This window comes from Panthera uncia (assembly GCF_023721935.1).
Source record: "Panthera uncia isolate 11264 chromosome B2 unlocalized genomic scaffold, Puncia_PCG_1.0 HiC_scaffold_25, whole genome shotgun sequence".
Lineage (NCBI taxonomy): Eukaryota > Metazoa > Chordata > Mammalia > Carnivora > Felidae > Panthera > Panthera uncia.
In genome coordinates this window covers 4,102,506-4,124,813 of record NW_026057581.1, presented here as the reverse complement: position 1 = coordinate 4,124,813, position 22,308 = coordinate 4,102,506, and the positions used below count along the sequence as shown (strand labels likewise).

Sequence of the window (22,308 nt, the reverse complement as noted above, 5' to 3'; positions counted from 1 at the left end):
CCCCGACCCTAGCTGGTCACAGTCTTGTCCTAGGCACCACCTCGTGGAAATGTCCTCTCGTTGGACCTGGCGCTCTCTCACCCGTCTCACCAAAGCTTCAAGTGAGAGTAGAGACACAAGCTGACAAAAAAGGACGCCAGTAACGATCACAGCAGAATATATTTCTCATCCCTGATGGCATTTACCTAGTTCGTCTTGACAGAAGCTGCCTGGGGGATTGACGTATTTCATGGTGCTCACATCCAACCTCCAGTTGTGCTTTGTGCATCTGACAGACCTATGTGGAAAAGACACTGTACTTAGGCTTGTGAAATGGTGAAATTAAAATTAATCTCACTAAGCTTAAGTGCATTGCTTGGCGATCAAATTAAATGAGGGGCTTGAGCGCCAACTATATAAAAGGAAAATCACTAATAGATGAATACTCAGTACCCAAGGAAATATGTAACCATCCTCAGTAGGTGATTTTAAAAAAATGAAGCTAAAAAAAATAAATGAATAAATGAATAGTGACGTTACGTTCCATGTCCTAAGATGACACGTGTCTAGACAGATCAACAGAACCAAGAGAATAAAGTGGTCTTCAGGGATGGTTCGCTGGAGAAGATCCAAATGGGAGCCAACACAAGGAAAGAACGTACTACTAAATATATGTTTTTGGGGCCCCTGGCTGGCTCAGTCAGTAAAGCATGTGACTCTTGATCTCAGGGTCTTAAGTTTAAGCCCCATGTTGGGCGTACAGCCTACTTAAAATAAATATATGTTTCTGATCGACAACATTTGACCTCTGCCACAGTGTACCAAACCAAACTTCAGCTAAAGTGTTCATGTTTCGAAGAGGAAGGATTTCCTTATAGCTCAAAATTTCAGGGCCTGGTTGCCAGAGAGAACAATGCCCCCAGTTAATACGAATATCAGATAAATAGAGAACATTTAAAAAATGTATCTACATCTCACACAGTATTTGAGATATGCTGAGAATCTTTTGTTGATCTGTAATTCAAATTTAACTAAGATTTCTGCACTTTCATTTGCTCACTTTGGTAGCCCTACTCCTGAAGGAGAATCAGACTGTAACAAAAACAGGATGTGTACTGATTTTTTCTTTCCATTCTTACCGGAGCGTTGAAAGGCGTGTGGGGGTTGGGGATGGGACACAAACAGTTCAACTTTTTCTTCTTTATTTTGCTAGTGTTTGCAGCGAAGTCTTTTCCTTGGACAGTTAAAGAATTTAAAAACAAAACCAAATATGTCTCAGACCAGAAACATGAGAGGTTGTAAACTAAAAATGTGTTTTATGAATTTTTTTACATTTTTTAATGTTTATTTATTTTTGAGAGAGAGAGAGAGAGAGAGAGAGAGAGAGAGAGAGAATGAGTGGGGGAGGGGCAGAGAGAGAGGGAGACACAATATCCGAAGCAGGCTCCAGGCTCCGAGCTGTCAGCACAGAGCCCGATGCGGGGCCCGAACCCACGAACCGTGAGAACATGACTTGAGCCGAAGTCAGACACTCAACCGACTGAGCCACCTGGGGGCCCCTAAAAATGCGTTTTTGACATATAAGGGAACTCTGCTGATTTTTTTTTTCAAGCTTCGTTATATCTAGACTTTTAAAATATTCTTTTCTACGAAGAAGGCATAAAGCATGCTCCACACTTTGGTTTACAGAGGACTCTTTTGTGCCATCTCCTTTAATCATCAGCAAGTAGCCAACAACAGCTCTCTGAAAACTAAGAGAAAACGTTCCAAATTAGCTCCTCAGCATCCTGGGCCATCGGAGAAGGAACATAAATCCTCACGCGGAGGTGGGCGGGCAGAAGGCAACAACAGCTTCACATGCAGGAGAGATTGTGAGAAACCGTTGGACTTGAGATCCGAGAAGCACAGCTTCAAGGAGTTGCTGACCTGGGTTGTGGCTGAAGAAGAGAAAATGGCTGCAGTGGGGAGGGGAGGAGAGGCAGGTCATCGTTCTTGACCGGATCCTGGACGAAAGAGAGTCTTCGGGGGGAATGGCTGGAGGAGAACCTGAACGGGGCCCCGGCCAGATGGGGAGAGGAGGGTGAGGGAGGGCAGTGCAGAAGTTACTCCAGGGATTCAGTTTCAGGAAAGAAATGCTCAGGGAGCTGCGTCTGGGAGTAATGGTGAGAGATTCTGGCTCCCCATGTGGAGGAGACCCGTCGACAGGACAGGGGCGGAACCGGGAGGGGAGAACGGAGGCCCAGACGGGCTAAGAAACTGGTCCAGGTCACTGAGCTGCTAAGCGGTGGGGCTTCTGAATCGGGCCACGGGAAAGACCGTGCCCTCAACCACCAAGCCGCAACACTTCCTTAAACGACTGGTTAGGTGGGCACCGAGTGAAAGGGATCAGCAGAGACCCGAAGAGAAGACAAGCAAGTCTCTGAACCATCAGAGGACCCGGACAGCCGTGAGCGCTGTCAAAAGTCCACTCGGGACAGGACCACCCCTGTCTCAGGGCCTCCTAACTGCACCCCGTGGGCAAAGGGCAGGGAGTCAAGATTGGGCTGTCAGCAAATTATCAAGAGGTTCTCCAGGGCACAGCTGTCCGTGAAAGTACGTTCCGTGCAGTACTCGGACGTGTTTGTACTAAAAATGTACCCGTTGTCTATCTGCAAGGCAAATTTAAGAGGGTGCCCTGTATTTTAATTTTCCCAAGCTGGCGACTTTATCGGAGGAGCCCATCAAGCCACAGGTCCGACGGTGGTCTTTCTAAGATGTAAAAGTCTAACAGTATGTAGGCTGGGCCCTGAAACTAACCGTTCACAAGCAAATGCATCTGCAAGCTCGAGAACATCCCAGCCCCACCCCTGGCGGTGGTCTTGCGCCCGGTCACCGAGGGAGCTTCTCAACAGCCGCCCAGCTCGCTCTGAGCACACTGGTCACAAATGACCTGATAAAGAGGACTGACAGCACGGTGGAAGCAGAATGCCCACTATGGGAAAACCACACAGGGCAGGTTGGGCTGGAGCAGAGCTTGAAGGCGGGTCTCTCTCTCAGGCACTGCTGGAGCCGAGAAGCTGGCTGATAACACTTTGCCCCCGCTCAGAACTCCCCCTGGCTCCACCAGGCACGGGCTGTTAGCTCTCCGGCAGCCACAGGAGACAAAACAAAACCACCCTCTTCTGGCACCGCTCCCGTGCCTGGGAGGCGCAAGTTTAAGGTGAAGCTTTCATCGCGGGGCCGGGAACACCAGCGTGAGTTCTTCTGGGAAGGGCCCAGAAGAGTCACAGTTCCAGGCAGGGAGAGTTGGGACGCCGTCTTTTTTGTTTATTAGTTACAACGAGCCTGGCGGGGAGAGAAGGGGGATTCTGTCCGCTCTCAGGAGGGGTCTGGAAAAGCCCACCGACCAACACACACACTTCCAGGCAAACACGCGCCCAAACACTCCCTCGCACAAGGACTGGAAGCTGTTACCAAGCCAGAGAGGAGTCGGAGAGTTCCCCTGAGAGAGAGGAAACCTAAGTAGAGATCATAAACTCTCGAGATCGCAGAGAGGGCCTAAGTGAGCACACGTGAAGATTATGAACTTGCTCGGGGACGTAATCTGCTGACGGAGTTGTTCAAAATTTCTCAGTGAGCACACCCCTCCCTGCCCAAGTCTCACCGGGAGGGGGGCCACCCGTGAGAAGGCAAAGAACCCTCGGTACCTTCCGTCTAAATCCTCGATGTCTTTTATGAACAGGCCTCCTTGATGCTTGCACATGTTCTTGCACGCCCTCACGCGATTCTTACTCTTGTACAGGATGAAATCTTTGCCGGTCTTCTTATTTCTCAAGAAATTGATTCCTTCCTTCAGGTCAGCAGCTTCCCCGGGTGACAGACACAACAAGACCTCCGTTGTCTGTTCAATGCTACGAAAAGGCAGACGTTTGGGGGAGGAAAGGTTACTAACGTTGAGACTTAGGAGAGAATCTTTTGAAACTCGCGGCTCAAAGCCTCTTCTCACCGCGACAGGCTCAGGCCCCTCCCTCGCAGGACCCAGGCTTGGCCGCTCCCCTGGAAATGCACGCTCTGCTTGCTCAGTGTTGGTCTCGGGTTCCCCCCGAACCAATGCCCCTGTCACTTGCCTGCCCATGGTCCGCAGCTGCCTCTCCCTGGGAATTCTGAAAGGACGGCGGTGGCTCGTTCAGCTTCGGTGGCTCGTTTGCTCCCACAAAGTATGAGACAGAGGATGCATATGCACGCGGCTCACTACTGATTCCGTTGCACCACTTCCTCTGCCGTTTTGCTTCAGACGCAGGATCCTATTGGGCTCCAGGTGCCCACCCTGCCCGCTCCCACCTGCGCGCTTCTGCGTTTAGATCTGATCCTTTGGCTCACAAGCACGGTTCAACTTTCACCACTAGTCATGTTCACCACCCTCCAGGCTCAAATATAACTCAGTCGTCCTACCCCAGCCTGGGTCAAGCCTCCAAAGCCACCCCCGGGACCAGCCTACACGTGCTAATGCGCACTACCATTCTGCAGAACATGAGAACCTTACACCCGGCACAGTGCCCCGTTTGTTTACATATGGACGCTTTTCCAAACATTCTCCCTCCCCGTCGCCGAGCAGACGGCCTGTCACGCGGTGTATCTCCACCAGCTACCTACTTCGTGAGTTAACTTTCCCACAGAACCTCCGTCTGAATAATTTGTACGAATATATATATATAAAAATAACACTCCAGCAGCAAAGGAAACAGTTGATCTTGTGTATTATTTTAAGGAAACCACAGAGGTTACACTTTCTAGACCCCAGTTGCTGAAGAAACAGTCTTTATGATGCAACTCTGAAGCCTAACAGGTTACAATTTTTGCCAAGAGACGTTTCAAGAGATCTTTTGGCACACATTGCGTGGATCTGCCCGGGATGCGATCTGGGTGCATGTCGCTTAACTTTACATCCCCTTCCAAAGCCAACGTGGTCAAAATTCTCTCCATGTGTTGACTTAGAATGGGTGTAGCTCAACTACATTCGTGGCATTTTCACTTTCAGTTTAGAAGTCCTGAAAATTTCTTAAAATGGGAAATAAAAATCATTTTATTTTTTTAAACATGAAATTTATTGTCAAATTGGTTTCTATACAACACCCAGTGCTCATCCCAACAGGTGCCCTCCTCAATACCCATCACCCACCCTCCCCCCATCAACCCTCAGTTTGCTCTCAGTTTTTAAGAGCCAAAAATCATTTAAAATTTTTTTTAACGTTTATTTATTTTTGAGACAGAGAGAGACAGAGCATGAATGGGGGAGGGTCAGAGAGAGAGGAAGACACAGAATCTGAAACAGGCTCCAGGCTCTGAGCTGTCAGCACAGAGCCCGACGTGGGGCTCGAACTCACATACCGCGAGATCGTGACCTGAGCCGGTCGGACGCTTAACCGACTGAGCCACCCAGGCGCCCCCAAAAATCATTTTAAAAATCACACCAAGATAGTGACAAGAAAGGAAATCTACTTCAAGTCTGAGCTGACGAGGCAGAGCTCCGTAATTGAGTCTAATCCAGTATAATTCTCTTCTTCCAAGAAGGTTCCGGCCGTCACTTCTGTCCCAAATGGCTAGTAAGTCTGTGCGCAACAGATTTCAATATTTCCCAAACTGTTTTTTAAATGTATTTGATAGGATGGAATCCATTCTATGCCTCATGCATTTCTTTCAACTTTGTTCTTAGGAGTTCCAATATGACACTAAGCCCAGTAAACACGGCCACAGTTCCCAGAATAATTGGCCTAAAAGTAAAAAAAGAAAAAAAAAGAGAGAGAACCCCTCGAAATCTGTTGTTTTACTTCACTGAATGACTCACTTAGCCAAAGTTCTGTGTTGGATTCGAAGGCTTTCCGTGCACCGTGTAAAGCAGGCTGAACCAGCTACGTCTGTGTTTATCAGTTCTGTGCGAGGTCACGGTGGCACAGAAGGCAAAAGAAAACACGTGATGGTCGAGGGTTGGAGGTGGTGGCAGACGCACGTCCGGAGCTCACCTCCTCCCGTGGACACAACAAATCCGCACCTGTATATGGAAGAATTCCCTCCGAAGGGGGCCTGGGGACTGGGAGGACACAGCCTCCGCCGGCACTGAGATGAGGCGAAAGAGGCGGAGATCTGGGGTGGCTCAGGTTTGGGAGTTTCCCTGAGGAGTAAGAGATTCAAGCTCCAGATTGGCACTGTCCCGATCCTGCACAGGAGACATGAGCCCCCTGAACGCCTGGCTTTAAACGCTCACGGGCAATACATCCAGGACAATGACAAAACTGTAGGGAGGGGAACACTCTGAAAGGGCTCACATCCGATTTAAAAGTGCACGTGCCACAGGTGAAGGACACCCGCTTAGTAACCTTGGAGCACCTGCCAGAGACGCGGGAGGCAGCTGGGCCTCTCGCTGGGGACCGACACACACAGACGGCGGCAGTTTTTGCCCTCGTTCTGCCATGCTGACCCCACCCCTGGCGGGTTCCGTTCTGCAATCCTCCCTCTGGGCTGGTGACACCGTGCTGAGGGGACCACGCGGCCCTGCACCTTGGCAGACCTCGAGCCAACAGTACAACAGCACCACCCACCAGCACACCCACAGCAACCCTCCCTGGGCCTGGCGGTCCGCTGGGCTGGAAACCAGCCCTTCCCACCAGCCGCAGTCCTGGCCAGGTTCACGGCCAGCCACAGGCACACCCAGACAAGTCACGACCCTCCAACAACAGGGGAGCGTGAGTAGCCCATCTGGGGTGCCACTAAAGCCCCGGTCTCCGCTGTCAGGGGACACTGCACGCATGGGCCCCACAGGACATCGCCTACTTAAAGCCGTGCCCGCAAAAGTGGGAGCCAAAGCTGGACTACCTCATACGTAGAGACCAACAGAGAGAGTTAGGCAAAATGAGGAGACAGAGGATTGTGCTCCCAACAAAAGAGTAAGACAAAACTTCTGAGTAAGAACTAAACAAAATGGAGATAGACAATCTATCCAACAAAGAATTCAAAGTAATGGTCATAAATGTGCTTACAAAACTTGGGAGAAGAATGGGCGAACACAGCGAGAACCTCAACCTAAAAAAAAAGGAATATAAGAAACTAAAAATAGACGGCTACATACATGGGTTACCATACACAAACCTCATGGTAACCACAAACCAAAAACCTAAAAATAGATACACGAAAGGTAGTAAGAGAGGAATCCAAGTATAACACTAAATAAAGTCATCAAATCACATGGGAAGGGAGCAAGAGAAGGAGAAATACAGAAGAACTACAAAACAGCCAGAAAACAATGAACAAAATGGCAATAAATACATACCTATTGATACTTAAATGTAAATGGATTAAATGCCCCAGTCAAAATACAGAGTGTGGCTGAACGGATTAAAAAAACAAGACCATCCTGGGGCTCCTGGGTGGCTCAGTTGGCTGAGCCTCCGACTCTTGGTTTCTGCTCAGGTCATGATCCCAGGGTCATGGGATCAAGCTCCATATTGTTGCTATAAGATTCTCTCTCTGTCTGTCTCTCTGTCTCTCTCTCTCTCTCTGCCTCTCTCCCCTATGCGCTCTCTCTCTCTCTCAAAAAAAACAAACAAAAAACCCCCACCTATATGCTGCCTACAAAAGGTTCATTTCAGATTTTAGACACACAAAGACTGAAAGTAAAAGCATAGAAAAAAGATATTCCATGAAAATGAGAAAGAAAAGTAGGGGTGGCCATATTTATATAAGACATAATAGACTATTTTTGAAAGTCATAACTCATTTATTGAATGAACAGTATATGCAAGAATACCAATAAAAGGAAACTACAAACTTCAAATTTGAAAATAAAGCCAGTAAGCCAGGAACAAAATATATGTGACAGGAATATTTGATTTCGACCCATAATGCATTCCTTATCTTTACAATTAACCTAATTGTCCGTTAGAACAAAACTGCCTGTCTTGGTCTAACCTTTAGTGCTTTTCAAAAAAACAACAGCATTTTAGAACACTTTTCTTTTCCTTTGAGATATTTAAGATTCACACATCTGTTCAAGCACATAGACTCTGATTCCACAGTAGGTCTACATATTTTGTTATTCTCTTACTATTTTGAGTAGCACGTACTCCTGAGAAAGTACTATCTGAAATTTTAAAATTGCTGATCTTTGAAATAAGATGTATTTCAGTTGTGGATTTTTAATACATTGAGGTGAAAGTAAAATTCACCCCCCCCCGCCCTGCCCTCAGGAACAAAGAGCTCTTATTGAAGTACAGAAACTCAAGTCTACCTTTCTACTCCAAAGAACATTTCTTTCTTTTTTGAATTTAAATTTTAGTTAGTTAACATACAGTGCAATATCAGTTTCAGGAGTAGACTTCAGTGGTTCATCACTTACATACAACACCCAGTGCTCATTCCAACAAGTGCCCTCCTTAGTACCCATCACCCACCCACCTCCCTCCATCATCCCTCAGTTTGTTCTCCATTGTTAGAGTCTCTTGTGGTTTGTTCCCCTCTCTCCTCTTCCCCCCACTTCCCATATGTTCATCTGTTTTGTTTCTTAAATTCCACATATGAGTGAAGAAATCATATGGTATTCGTCTTTCTCTGACTGACTTATTTCACTTAGCATGGTACATTCTAGCTCCAACCATGTCATTGCAAATGGCAAGATTTCATTCTTTTTCATTGCCGAGTAATATTTCAGTGTGTGTGTGTATGTATGGAGATATGTGTGTGTGTATCTGTATCTATATCTTCTTTGTCCATTTATCAGTCGATGGATATTTGGGTTCTCTCCATAGGTGAGCTATTGTTGATAGCACTGCTATAAACATTGGGGAGCATGTACCCGCTTTGAATCTGCATTTCTGTATCCTTTAGGTAAATACCTAGTAGTGCAATTGCTGGATTGTAGGGTAATTCCATTTTTAGTTTTTGACGAACCTCCATACTGTTCTCCAGTTTGCATCCCCACCAAGAGTGCAAGAGGGTTCCCATTTAAAGAACATTTCTTACGAACGTTTCCAGAAAGGCAATAAATGCTCCAGAACAACCTTTGATATATGCTTGCAAAGATAACACTGTTTAATATCAATAATGAAAATGAAGCAAAATGAGAAGAAGGGGAAAGGAAAGAAAAAAAAAGATGCTTCAAAATTTGAAGCTAAAATATGCATAAAAGATAGTCATGGCAGTATTTTTTGAAATGATGTACATGTCGTATACTTAGCAATGTCATGCTTGTTAAAACTGTAGTTAAGGAGGGGCGCCTAGGTGGCTTGGTCGGTTAAGCGTCCGACTTCGGCTCAGGTCATGATCTCACGGTCCGTGAGTTCGAGCCCCGCATCGGGCTCTGTGCTGACTGCTCAGAGCCTGGAGCCTGTTTCGGATTCTGTGTCTCCCTCTCTCTCTGCCCCTCCCCTGTTCACGCTCTGTCTCTCTCTGTCTCAAAAATAAAAACGTTAAAAAAAACAAAACAAAACAAAACTATAGTTAAGGACTTAACAGATGAGCGGGAAATCCACTTCTGAGGTCCATTTTTCTGCATATTCCTAGCACAATGTAATTTCTACCCAGAAGATGAGGACGCTACTTGGGAACATAAGTACTGTCCAATTTTGGCATTGCGAGGTGCTTTTTACCCCTCATGTGACAAAAACATGGATGGAGGATCAAAATGTTGGAGGTTTATAACCAAAGGTGATTTTTCATGTGATTTCAATCTACATTTCAACTTTTAATAAAAGACGGTTCAGCCAATCACACCGCAGCAAGAAAGAAAGGTAGCCAGCCACTCGCTCTAGCCAACCAAAAGGTCAGGTGTTATTCGGGTTGCTAGTGGAAGAGAAAGGGTTGAAGACACCCACACAAAGTTCTACACGTGATTACAGAGCAAATCCATCGACAGCTATAGTATTTGAAGTCCGTGGTATGATTATTGACTGGCCATTATTACCCCTGGCACCTTCCATCCTTCCTAAGAACGTCATTAGAGTAGTTGTCCAAAACTGAAGGTGCTCTCCTGGCCCATGAGTAAGTACCTATGTCACACCATGTGAACATGATAGGACACAGTGATTCAAAGATTTAAAACAACAGGTTTCAAGCTGGTGTAAGGAAATAAAGTTCAGATCCTTTGGGAAAAGTCACACGGCATGGTAAATGAACATCTAGATCTGTCATTGCACTTCAAGTCATGGTGAATTTTGCAAACTCGTCACACACACACGCACGCACACGCACACACACAAGTCCAATGGCATATTTAGAGCAAAAAGAAAAGTGCACATAGGGCAAACCACTAAAGCTAGCTAGCTTCCTTCAAAAAATAACAAAAGATGGGGTGCCTGGGTGGCTCAGTCCGTTAAGCATCTGAGTCTTGATTTTGGCTCAGGTCATGATCTCACGATTTGTGAGATCGAGCCCCATGACAGGCTCTTCACTGACAGCACAGAGCCTGCTTGAGGTTCTCTCCTCTTTCTCTGCCCCGCCCCACTCATGCTTTCTCGCTCAAAACAAATAAATAAACTTAAAAAAATAAAAATAATAATAATAGGGTCGCCTGGGTGGCTCAGTCGGTGAAGCGTCCGACTTTGGCTCAGGTCATGATCTCGCGGTTTGTGGGTTCGAGCCCCGCGTCGGGCTCTGTGTTGACAGCTCGGAGCCTGGAGCCTGCTTCGGATTCTGTGTCTTCCTCTCTGTCTGCCCCTCCCCTGCTTGCACTCTGTCTCTCTCTCCCTCAAAAATAAATAAAGATTAACAATAATAATAACAAAAGGTGGTTAAAGTAAAGCAATCATTGACTTAAGTAAATATGTGAACACACACTTGACAGATGTGACCTTAAGGGACTAACGGTTTAAAAATAAAAATCAGTCATTAAGCACAGTGTAATTTTCTGCCTATTACATTTTATTATTTTTTTACTTAAAACAATTCTGTTTTATTTATACTCACGTATGAAAAGAAATGGCTGCACTACTGTGTTTCCATACATATCAAAGGTGGAAACAGAATTCAATAAGGAATCACCTCTAAATTTCATGAAGAACACGCAAACATTAAAACACTGATCGCTTACAGAAAGCGGAGTGGAGAACAAAACCATCAGCCAGCACTTTCATTGCCATTAAAGAGCAGCACCCTGAGAAGAATCAAACCAATTAGCAATATTCATCTGTGTCACAACAGAACGTACACAGACAAAAGTCAGTGACGGGACTGATTTTACCACTTTTACTGAGCCATTCTATCTTCCTCACACCCAAAGCAAAGAAAGAAAACCTAAAAAAATATGTTCTCATTATTATTCACAATAAAAAGGGTCTGCTTCATTCTGCAGGCCTGGGCATGTAACAGGGAGCATTTAATGGTACAAGTGGATCAAAGTACCATTTTGATTCTGACCCACTGAATAGAATCTCATAGGTACTTGGTGACTAGACCAAGTCCACGGGAACTGGGATGTACTTACTGAAGCGCTTCTGAGGCATCCCCAGATCTCACTAAATACGAAAAGACCCTACACAAGAAAAGATAACAATCTGTCCATGAACTATATCTATAGGCTCTTTCTTTAGCGTAAGGTAGACAAAGGGGCCCTTTCTTGAGTACATGGACACAAGTATTTGTTGTGGTCTAAAGGTTGCTGGATTGATATTGTATCTGTTATAATGAAAATAAGATGTAAATCAAAGCCACTGCCAGATAAAGAAACTTCCACAACTTGTCTCAAGTCCTCAAATAATGGAGTAAGTTTCTTTTCCAGTCTAATAATTACTCCTGTATTGATTGGCATTGCTGCTGGCTATGAAACTCACCCCCAAAGGTAAACGAATGTATCGAACCACTTGGTAGGTGTTATAGTAACAAATGACAGTTTTGTTTTTTTGAAAGTCCAAGTTTTTTCTCTTCCTCTGTTTGCAAAGGAAAAAGTAGTTAAGAAGCCAGGTCTGAAAGCATGCTCCAGAGCACTGTCACTGGCCACTTAAAAAAATTTTTTTTAATGTTTATTTTTGAGAGACAGAGAGAGAGAGAACACATGTGAGCAGAGGAGGGGCAGAGAGACACACACACACACACACACACACATACACACACACACACACACACACAGAATCCGAGGCAGGCTCCAGGCTCCGAGCTGTCAGCACAGAGCCCAATGCGACGCTCGAACCCACGAACCGCAAGATCACGACCTGAGCTGAAGTCGGACGCCCAACCGACTGAGCCCCCAGGCGCCCCGTCACTGGCCACTTTAGTAACAGGCACTGCATCTGTATCTGACCCAACAAGAGCATAGAGCCCTTCAACACTTGGTAATGTTTCACACAGGAACTGCTTTAGGTCATCTGCCAAGATGAACCCCTTTCTCCCTCAGGATAAATCTCCATGCATGGCTTTCTGGGCTGTGATGTTCTGTCAGCTGTCAAGTCAGGTACAGCTTCAGACAGTCTCCTCTGAAAGCCACTGTCATATGATTTGTCTCCACTAGTTACATTTTAAAAATACTTTCCCATAAGCTGCAGAGTATCTTGATGCACAGTCAGGTTAGCACGCTATTGCTGATCTGCTAATTTGTCTTAATGTGGTAGGTCAACTAATAATTCAGAAATCGGAATCCCCGCCCTTGATGTTGAGGTGCTATGGTAATATCAGGCAGACTGCAGCTAAAATTTTTGTTGGTTTTGCCAGAAAGAAATAGATAAATGTGCTTCAGCAGGTAAGTGGAAGAAGATATCACTAGCCAGAAATACCAGTGTGAAAATCTTTTCTGAACACCTGGGTTCTTAGGCTTTCACACAAAACAGACTTTAAAACAAAGGCTGTACCGGGAGATGAAGAAGGGCATTACATAATGATAAAGGGACCAGTTAAACAAGAAGTATTGACACTTCTAAATATCTATGCACCCAACATAGAAGAACCTAAATATAAAAAGCAAATGTTAAGAGACACAAAAGGAGAAACTGACAGTAATACAACGGTAGGGGACTTTAACATCCCACCTTACGTCAATGGATAGATCATCCAGGTACAAAATTAATGAGAAAACATTGGTTTTAAATGACATTTTATCTTTTTTAAGTTTACTTATTTATTTTGAGTCAGGGAGAGAGAGGGAGCATGAGAGAGAGCATATGTGTGAGTGGGGGAAGGGCAGAGAGAGAGGGAAAGAGAGAATCCCAAGCAGGCTCTACACTGTCAGTGTGGAGCCTGACACTTGGCTCGAACTCACGAACCATGAGATCATGACCTGAGTTGAAATTAAGAGCTGGAGGCATAAAGACTGTGCCACTCAGGTGCCCCTTAAATGACACTTTAGACTAGAGGTGCTTAAGAGATATATACAGAATATTCTATCCGAAAACAGAAAATACACATTCTTCTCAAGTGCACATGGAACATTCTCCAGGATAGGTCACATGTTAAGCCACAAAACAAGCCTCAATAAATTTAAGAAGACTGAAATCATAGCAGGCATCTTTTCTGACCACAACAGTATGAAACTAGAAATCAATTACAAGAGGAAAACTGGAAGAAAACACAGACACTTGGAAACTCAACAACTGATTAATTAAGAAATCAAAGAAGAAATGAAAGTACCTTGAAATGAATTAAAATGAAAACACAATGTTCCAAAATCTGTATGATTCAGCAAAAGCAGTTCCAAAAGAGAAGTTATAGTGATTCAGGCCCACCTCAAGAAACAAGGAAAGTAACAAATAAACAATGAAAGTTCACAGGAACTAAAGGAACTAAAAAAAGAGGAAAGCCTAAAGTTAGTAGGAGGAAAGAATAAAGATCACAATGGAAATCAATGAAATAGAAAAAGAAAGAAAGAAAGAAAGAAAGAAAGAAAGAAAGAAAGAATCAATGAAACTAAGAGCTAGTTCTTTGAAAGGTCAACAGAATTGATAAATCTTTAGCCACATTCATCAAGAAAAAAAGGGAGGAAGCCCAAATAAAATCAAAATAAAAGAGAGAAGTTACAATGGATACCACAGAAATACAAAGGATCATAAGAGACTACTACAAACAATTGTATGCCATTAAATTAGACAACCTAGACTAGACCACTTTCTTACACCATACACAAAAGTAAACTCAAAATGGATGAAAGACCTGAATATGAGACAGGAAACCATCAAAACCCTAGAGGAGAAAACAGGCAACAACCTGTTTGACCTCAGCTGCAGCAATTTCTTACTTGACACATCTCCAAAGGCAAGAGAATTAAAAGCAAAAATGAGCTATTGGGACCTCATTCTGCAGTGCAGAAGATAAAAAGCTTCTGCACTGCAAAGGAAACAATCAACAAAACTAAAAGGCAACCGATGGAATGGGAAAAGATATTTGGAAATGACATATCTGATAAGGGCTAGTATCGAAAATCTATGAAGAAGTCACCAAACTCCACACCCAAAAAATAAATAATCCAGTGAAGAAACGGGCAGAAGACATGAATAGACCTTTTTCCAAAGAAGACATCCAGATGGCCAACAGACACACGAAACGATGCTCAACATCACTCATCATCAGGGAAATACAAATCAAAGCCACAATGAGAAACCACCTCACGCCAGTCAGAGTGGCTAAAATGAACAAATCAAGAGACTATAGATGCTGGTGAGGATGTGGAGAAACAGGAACCCTCTTGCACTATTGGTGGGAATGAAAACTGGTGCAGCTGCTCTGGAAAAAAGTGTGGGGGTTCCTCAAGAAATTAAAAATAGAACTACCCTGTGGCCCAGCAATAGCACTGCTAGGAATTTATACAAAGGATACAGGAGTGCTTATGCATAGAGGCACATGTACTCCAATGTTTATAACAGTGCTTTCAACAATAGCCAAATTACGGAAAGAGACTAACTGTCCATCAATTAACAAGTGGATATATATATATATACAAATGGATTTATATATACAATGGGATACTACTTGGCAATGAGAAAGAATGAAATCCTGTCATTTGCAGCGATGTGGATGGAACTGGAGGGTATTATGCTAAGTGAAATAAGTCAGTCAGAGAAAGACAGGTACCATATGTTTTCAGTCATATGTGGATCTTGAGAAGCTTAACAGAAGACCATGGGGGAAGGGAAAGGGGAAAAAAGGGTTACAAACAGAGAGGGAGGGTGGCAAACCACAAGAGACTCTTAAATTCAGAGAACAAACTGAGGGTTGATGTGGGGGGAGATGAGGGAGAGGGGGAAGAGGGGAAAATGGGTGATGGGCATTGAGGAGGGCACTTGTTGGGATGAGCACTGGGTGTTGTATGGAAACCAATTTGACAATAAATTATATTAAAAGAATTAGACAACCTAGAAGAAATGGATAAATACATACAATCTTCCAAGACTGAATCAGGAAGAAATAGAAAATCTGAAAAGATTGATTACTAGTAATGAAATTTAATCAGTAATAATACAAAAAAAAACCCAACAAACAAAAGTCAGGACAAGACCGTGAATTCTACCCAACATTTAAAAAGGAGTTAACACCTACACTTTTCAAACTATTCCAAAAAATTGAAGAGGAGAAAATGCTTCCAAAGTCATTCCACAAGACCAGCATTACCCTGATATCTAAACTAAAGACACTACAAAAAAAGAAAATTATAGGCCAATATCCCTGATGAGAAGAGATGCAAAAATCTTCAACAAAATAATAGCGAACCAAAGTCAACAACAAATTAAAAGGATCCTACACCATGGTCAAGTGGGATTTATTCCAATGACATAAGAGTGGTTCAATATCCACAAATCAATCAATGTGATATACAATATTAACAAAACAAAGGATAAAAATCATGTGATCATTTCAGTAGAAGCAGAAAAAGCGTTTGACAAATTCAATATCCATTTATGATAAAAATTCTCAATAAAATGGGTATAGAAACAATGTACGTCAACAGAATGAAGGCCATATATGACAAATCATAGCTAGCATCATATTCAATGGTAAAAATTTGACTGATTTTCCTTTAATATCAGAAAAAAGACAGGTATTCCCACTTTTGCAACTTTTATTCAACATAGTATTGGAAGTCCTAGCCACAGCAATTAGGCAATAAAAAAGAAAGGGGAAGGAGAAGGAGCAGAGATAGAGGGAGACACAGAATCTGAAGCAGGCTTCAGGCTCTGAGCTGTCAGCACAGAGCCTGACATGGGACTCAAACTCACAAATGGTGAGGTCATGACCTGAACTGAAGCCAGAGGCTTAACTGACTGAGCCACCAGGTGCACCAAAAGCTGCTTCTTTGAGTGGATAAATCAAGTCAATAAGTTTTTAGCCAGGTTAACTAAGAAAAGAGATAAAACACAAATTACTTCTATCAGAAATGGAAAAGGGGACAACACTACAGATCCTGTGGACATTTGAAGGAAAATAAAGGATTACTATGAACTGTTCTATGCTCACAAATTTGATAAGCTAGATGAAATAGACCAATTCCTTGAAAAACAACTTGCCAAAACTCACACAAGAAAAACAGACAATCTGCATAAGCTGATGTCTATTAAATAGATTGAGTCAACAACAAATAACCTTCCAAAACAAAGGAGCATTAGGTTTGGCAGAGTTTACTGGTGAAATCTACCAAACATTTAAGGAAAAAATTATGCCAATTCTCTACAATCTCACCCAGAATGTAGAAGCAGAGGGAATACTTCCTAATTCATTCTATGAGGCCACCATTACACTAATATCAAAACCAGACAAAGACATTCCAAGAATATTATAGACCAATACCTCCCATGAACATAGATACAAGTATCTTTAGTAAAATAATAGGAAATTGAACCCAGTGATAAGTAAAAATAATTATACACCACAAAGAGGTAGGATGTATTCCACATAATGCAAAGCTGGTTCAACATTTAAAAATCAATTAATGTAATCGACCACATCAACCACCTAAAGAAGAAAAATAACATAATCATATGAATAGATACAGAAGAAGCATTTGACAAAACCTAGCACCCATGCATGGTAACAACTCCATAAACTAGGAATGGAGGAGAACTTTCTGAACTTAATAAAGAACATCTCCAAAAGAAACTCAAAAGCTAACATCAGACTTAATGGTGAGAAACTAGAAGCTTTCCTGCTAGATCAGGAACAAAGCAAAAATGTTCCCTCTCACTACTTCTTTTCAACATTGTACTGGAAGTACTACATAAGACAATAAAAAAAGGACATAAGGATATACAGATTGAAAAAGAAAAAATAAAACCATCTTTGCAGACGATGTGGTTGTCTCTGGCAAAAATCTCAGAATCAAGAACAAAATGTTGAAACTAACAAGCAATTATAGCAAGGTTGCAGGATCCAAGGTTAATATACAAAAGTCAATCACTTTCCTATCTATCAACAATAAACAAGGAGACTTTGAGATAAAAAATACAATACCATTTACATTAACACCTAAAAAAATGAAATACTCAAGTATAAATCTAACAAAATATATATCAGATCTACATTAGGAAAACTATAAAACTCTGATTTAAAAAAATCAAAGAATTAAATAAATGGAAGATTCCATGTTCATGGATAGGAAGGAACACAATATTGTCAAGATGTTAATTCTTTTCAGCTTGATCTACAGAATCAACACAATTTCCATCAGGGTCCTTTCATGCTATTTTGTGGATATCAACAAACTGATCCAAAAATTTAGATGAAGAGGCAAAAGGCCCAGAATAGCCAATGTAATATTGAAGGAGAAAAATGAAGTCAGGAGATTTAAACTACCAGACTTCAACACTTACTACAAAGCTACAAAAATCTATAAATCAAGACAGAGGAGACTTGCACATGATAGACAAATAGATCAATGAAACAGAGTAGAGCCCAGAAATAGACTTACTCAAATACAGTCAACTGATCTTTGACAAAGGAGCAAAGGCCATGCAACGAAAAAAAGAGTCTTTTCAACAGATGGTGCAGGAACAATTGGACATCCACATCCAAAAGGATAAACCTAGGCTGTACACTTTTTACAAAAGTCAATCCAAAATGGCTCAGATACCTCAATGCAAAATGCAAGACTATTAAACTCTTGGAAGATTACACAGAAGAAAATCTAGATGACTTTGGGTTTGGTGGTGACTTTTTAGATATAACACAAGACTTCACACATGAAAGAATTATTGATAAGCTGGGCTTCATTAAAAGTAAAATCTTCAATTCTGCAAAAGACACTATCAAGAGAATGAGAATACAAGCCACAGACAGGGAGAAAATACTTGCAAAATATATATCCAGTAGAAGACGATCATCTAAAATATACAAAGAACTCTTAAACTTAACAATGTGAAAACATACAGCCTGATCAAAAAATGGGCCAAAGATCTGAACACACACCTCACAGAAAACATACTGGTGGCAAATGATCATACGAAAAGACACTCAACATCAAATATCATTAGGGAATTGCCAATTAAAATGACAATGGGTATCACCACACACCTATTGCAATGGCCCAAATCCAGAACACTGACAACACCAGATGCTGACAAGGACGTGGAGTAACAGGAACTCCCATCCATTGCTGGTAGGAATGCGAAATGGTACAGCCACAGCAGTTTGGTGGTTTTTCACAAAACTAAACATACTCTTACAATATACAATCCAGCAACTATGCTCCTTGGTGTTTATTACCCACGGGAGTTGAAAACTTATGGCCACACAAAATCTTGCACACGGATGTTTACAGAAGCTTTATTCACAACTGTCAAAATCTGGAAGCAACCAAGAGATGCTTCAGTAGGTGGGTGGACAAATAAACCGTGGTCCATCCAGACAATGGAATATTCCTCAGTGTTAAAAAACAAATGTGCTAGGAAGTCACGAAGACATAGGGAAAACTTAAATGTCTGTGACTAAATGCAAGAAGCCATATGAAATGGCTATATACGGTCTAATTCCAACTATATGACATCCTAGAAAAAGGCAAAACTAAAGAGACAGTGAGTGGATCCCAGGGGTTGGGGGTAAGGGACAAATGAAGAGGCAGAGAGCACAGAAGTGAATGAAATTATTGTGTATGCTACAATGGCAGACACTTGGACACTTGTCATTATGTATTTATCAAAACCCATAGAATGTACACAAGCTGACAGAACACCACTAAGAATGAACACTAACATAAACTATAGACTTAGGGTGATAATGATGCCGGCTCATCAACTGTAACAATGTGGTGCAGTTTGTTCATAACGAGGGAGGCTGCGCATGTATGGAGCAAGGATATATGTGGCAATTCTAGGTCATTTCTGCACGATGTTGCCATCAACCTAAAGCATCTCTAAAATATAAAGTCTACGTAAAATAAAAAAAGGGGCGCCTGGGCAGCTCAGTCAGTTAAGCGTCCGACTTCAGCTCAGGTCATGATCTTGCGGTTCGTGGGTTTGAGACCCGCTTCAGGCTCTGTGCTGACAGCTCAGAGCTTCTGATTCTGTGTCTGCCCCTCTCTCTGCCCCTCCCATGCTCATGCTCTGTCTCTCTCTCTCTCTGTCTCTCAATAATAAATTAACGTTAAAAATATTTTTTTAAATAAAAGAAATTAGCTATCAATCCAAAAAAAAAAGACATGGGTGAACCTTAAATATGTATTATTAAGTGAGTAATCAATCCAGTCTGATTAGATGAAATACTATGATTCTACTTACATGGCATTCTGGAAAAGGCAAAACTACAGAGACAGTAGAAAGATCAGTGATGACCAGAGGTTCAGGAGTGGAGGGAGGGTTAAATAGATGAGGCACAGGAAATTTTTAGGGTGGCAAAACTAGTCTGTAGGATACTGCCATGGTGGATATGACATTACACATTTGTCAAAACCCACAGCACTCTATAGAACAGAGTGAGCCTCAACACAGGCAAATTAAAAAAAAAAAAAGTTTAGAAGATGGAGGGATCCCAGGAAAGAATGTAGGCTGACAAGAGAATGTATTACAAAGGTATGAAACAACCTGAAGTGGGCGAGGGGAAAGGTGCTGGCTAATAACCTATGGAAATGAATGGAGTCTGTAAGACTAAAGGCAAAAGGAAGTGCACGTAACTGTTATACTCTAGTTGACAATGCTGTCTTGAAGAGGGGTGTGTTTACCAATTGTGACACTTCTATACACATGTGGTGTTGTAACTGCACAATTAAATAAATGGATGGCAACGGCAGGAGCCGGGTTTATCCTTGCTGGATAGGGACTCTACAGGTAAGCAAGGGAAAGAGGCTAGAAGGGCTGGGGTGGCAATGGATCAGAGCTGGAGACATCTGTGAACTCGTGTTTAGTTTGATGTAGATACAAATGGATACACGTGGAAACATTGATGGAGATGTGTGTATATACTAATCAGGACGCACACATTTATGTCCCAGCTCAGTCAGCTGAGAGGAACAAGAAGCAACAATATCCCATGGCAACAAGAACACTGGCAGCCAGATCTGGGTGTCTTGTATCATCCTCCAACAAAAGAAACCAGGGCTCCTTAGAGAGAAATGGCTGATTCTAGGACTAGGAAAGGAAATACACAAGGTAAGCCTGGGGCATCGTGTAGTGCTGGAAAATAAGAAAGGGCACATGCACACACACACACACACACACCAAAACAAAACAAAACAAAACAAAACAAAACACCCCAAACAACTATCTTGACCGGGTTATGTCAAAGAGACAAAGGTGAAAACTGAAAGACCTCCCAGTGGCCAAAGCTAGAACATACTGGAAAAAAACAAAGTGGTACTAAATTATAACTCAGAGTGTAAAACACATATCCATGAGACCATACTGGTATAAATAAATGACCAATTAAATATGGGGGGAAAGAGACAAATCTCCTTGCAGAATAATTTCAAAGAATTTATATGTATACTCAGCCTGACTCAAGGAAGGGGACATAAATTCTGACCCCTTAAATATGGGCCACACATAGTGACTTCCTTTCAAAGAGTGCATCATGGGAAGGAAGGAGAGAACAACTTCACAATGAGAAATGGGACAAACATGACCTCATTCAGGAGCTCAAGGTCAATATCAACAGTGATAAATTATGTTGTTAGGTAACCTTGAGGTGATATAATGAAATGGCACTTTACCTCTGTAATCTTCCAACCCAAAACCCATAACCCTAGTCCAGTCTTGAGAAAAGCATCAAACAAACTCCAACAGAGAGGTGTCTACAAAATATTTGATCAGCAGTACTCCTTAAAATTATCAAGATCATCAAAAACAAGGAAAGGCTGAGAAACTGTCCCAGCCAAGAAATGCCCAGGAAGACATGATGACTAAATACAATGTGGTATCTGAGATGTGACCCTGGGACAGAAAAAGACATTAGGTAAAACCCAGGAGATGCAAATAAACTAGGAACTTTGGTTAACAATAATGTATCAACAGTGGTTCATTGATTGTAACAAATATCTCATGTTAGCGTAAATGTTAGTAATGGGGGAAAACTGGGTGTGATACTTATGAAAACTATCTGCTAGCCTCTCAATTTTTCTGTAAATTGTAATTGTAAATTTCCAAATAAAGTATATTTAAAAATAAATATTAAGTTACCTCATTTTAAAATTTGTAACAGTTAATTTATTATAGAACCAAAAACATATAAAATTTTATGTTTTAAAGTACGGCCAGAGCAATGAGGCAAAGAATAAAGGACATTCAAAATAGAAGAGTGACCAAGAAGAAAACACAGGCAGTGATCTCTTTGATATTGGCCTTAGCAACATTTTTCTAGATATGTCTCTTCAGGCAAAAGGAACTAAAGCAAAAAGAAGCTATTGGGACTACAGTAAAATAAGCTTTTGCCCAGCCAAGGAAACCGTCAACAAAATGGAAAGGCAACCTACAAAATAGAGGAAGATATTTGCAAATGATATACCCAACAAGCGGTTAGTGTCCAAAATATAAAGAACTTCTACAACTCAACACTCAAAAAACCTCCAGTCTAATTTGAAAATGGGAAGAGAACTTGCATAGACATTTTTCCAAAGAAGATGTACAGATGGCCAAAAGATACATGAAAAGATGCTCAACATCACCAATCACCAGGGAAAAGTGAATGAAAACCACAGTGACCTATCCCCTTACACCTGTCACAATTGTTAATATCAAAAAGACGAGTAATAACAAGTGTTGCCATTTGCAACGATGTGGGTGGAGCTAGAACATATTATGCTGAGTGAAATACACCAGTCAGAGAAAGACAAATACCATATGAGTTCACTCATATGTGGAATTTAAGAAACAAAACAGATGAACATATGGGGGGGGGGGTAGAAAAAAGAGAGAGGGAAACAAATCCTAAGAGACTCTTAACGATACAGAACAAACTGAGGGTTGA

The 22,308-nt window shown here is 42.1% G+C and overlaps 1 protein-coding gene across 7 annotated transcripts in view; it reads right to left on the bottom strand.

Moving 5' to 3' along the window:
- LOC125939303 (cytidine monophosphate-N-acetylneuraminic acid hydroxylase) overlaps positions 1–22,308 on the bottom strand; it is a 104,766-nt gene that overhangs the window by 59,319 nt on the left and 23,139 nt on the right. For 4 of the 7 annotated variants that reach the window (XR_007463020.1, XM_049654715.1, XM_049654714.1 and 1 more), the window contains exons 2-3: positions 3,666–3,869; positions 186–277 (exon numbers count right to left, since the gene is read on the bottom strand). Coding sequence is in view for 6 of the 7 variants with exons in the window: in XM_049654715.1 (XP_049510672.1) it covers positions 186–277; positions 3,666–3,869 (296 nt within the window). In the remaining variant the exon portion in view is untranslated. Of the gene's footprint in view, positions 1–185; positions 278–1,118; positions 1,214–1,656; positions 1,731–3,665; positions 3,870–4,085; positions 4,552–22,308 lie in introns of those variants that run through there. The other 3 variants (XM_049654713.1, XM_049654717.1, XM_049654718.1) reach the window with 3 other exon arrangements.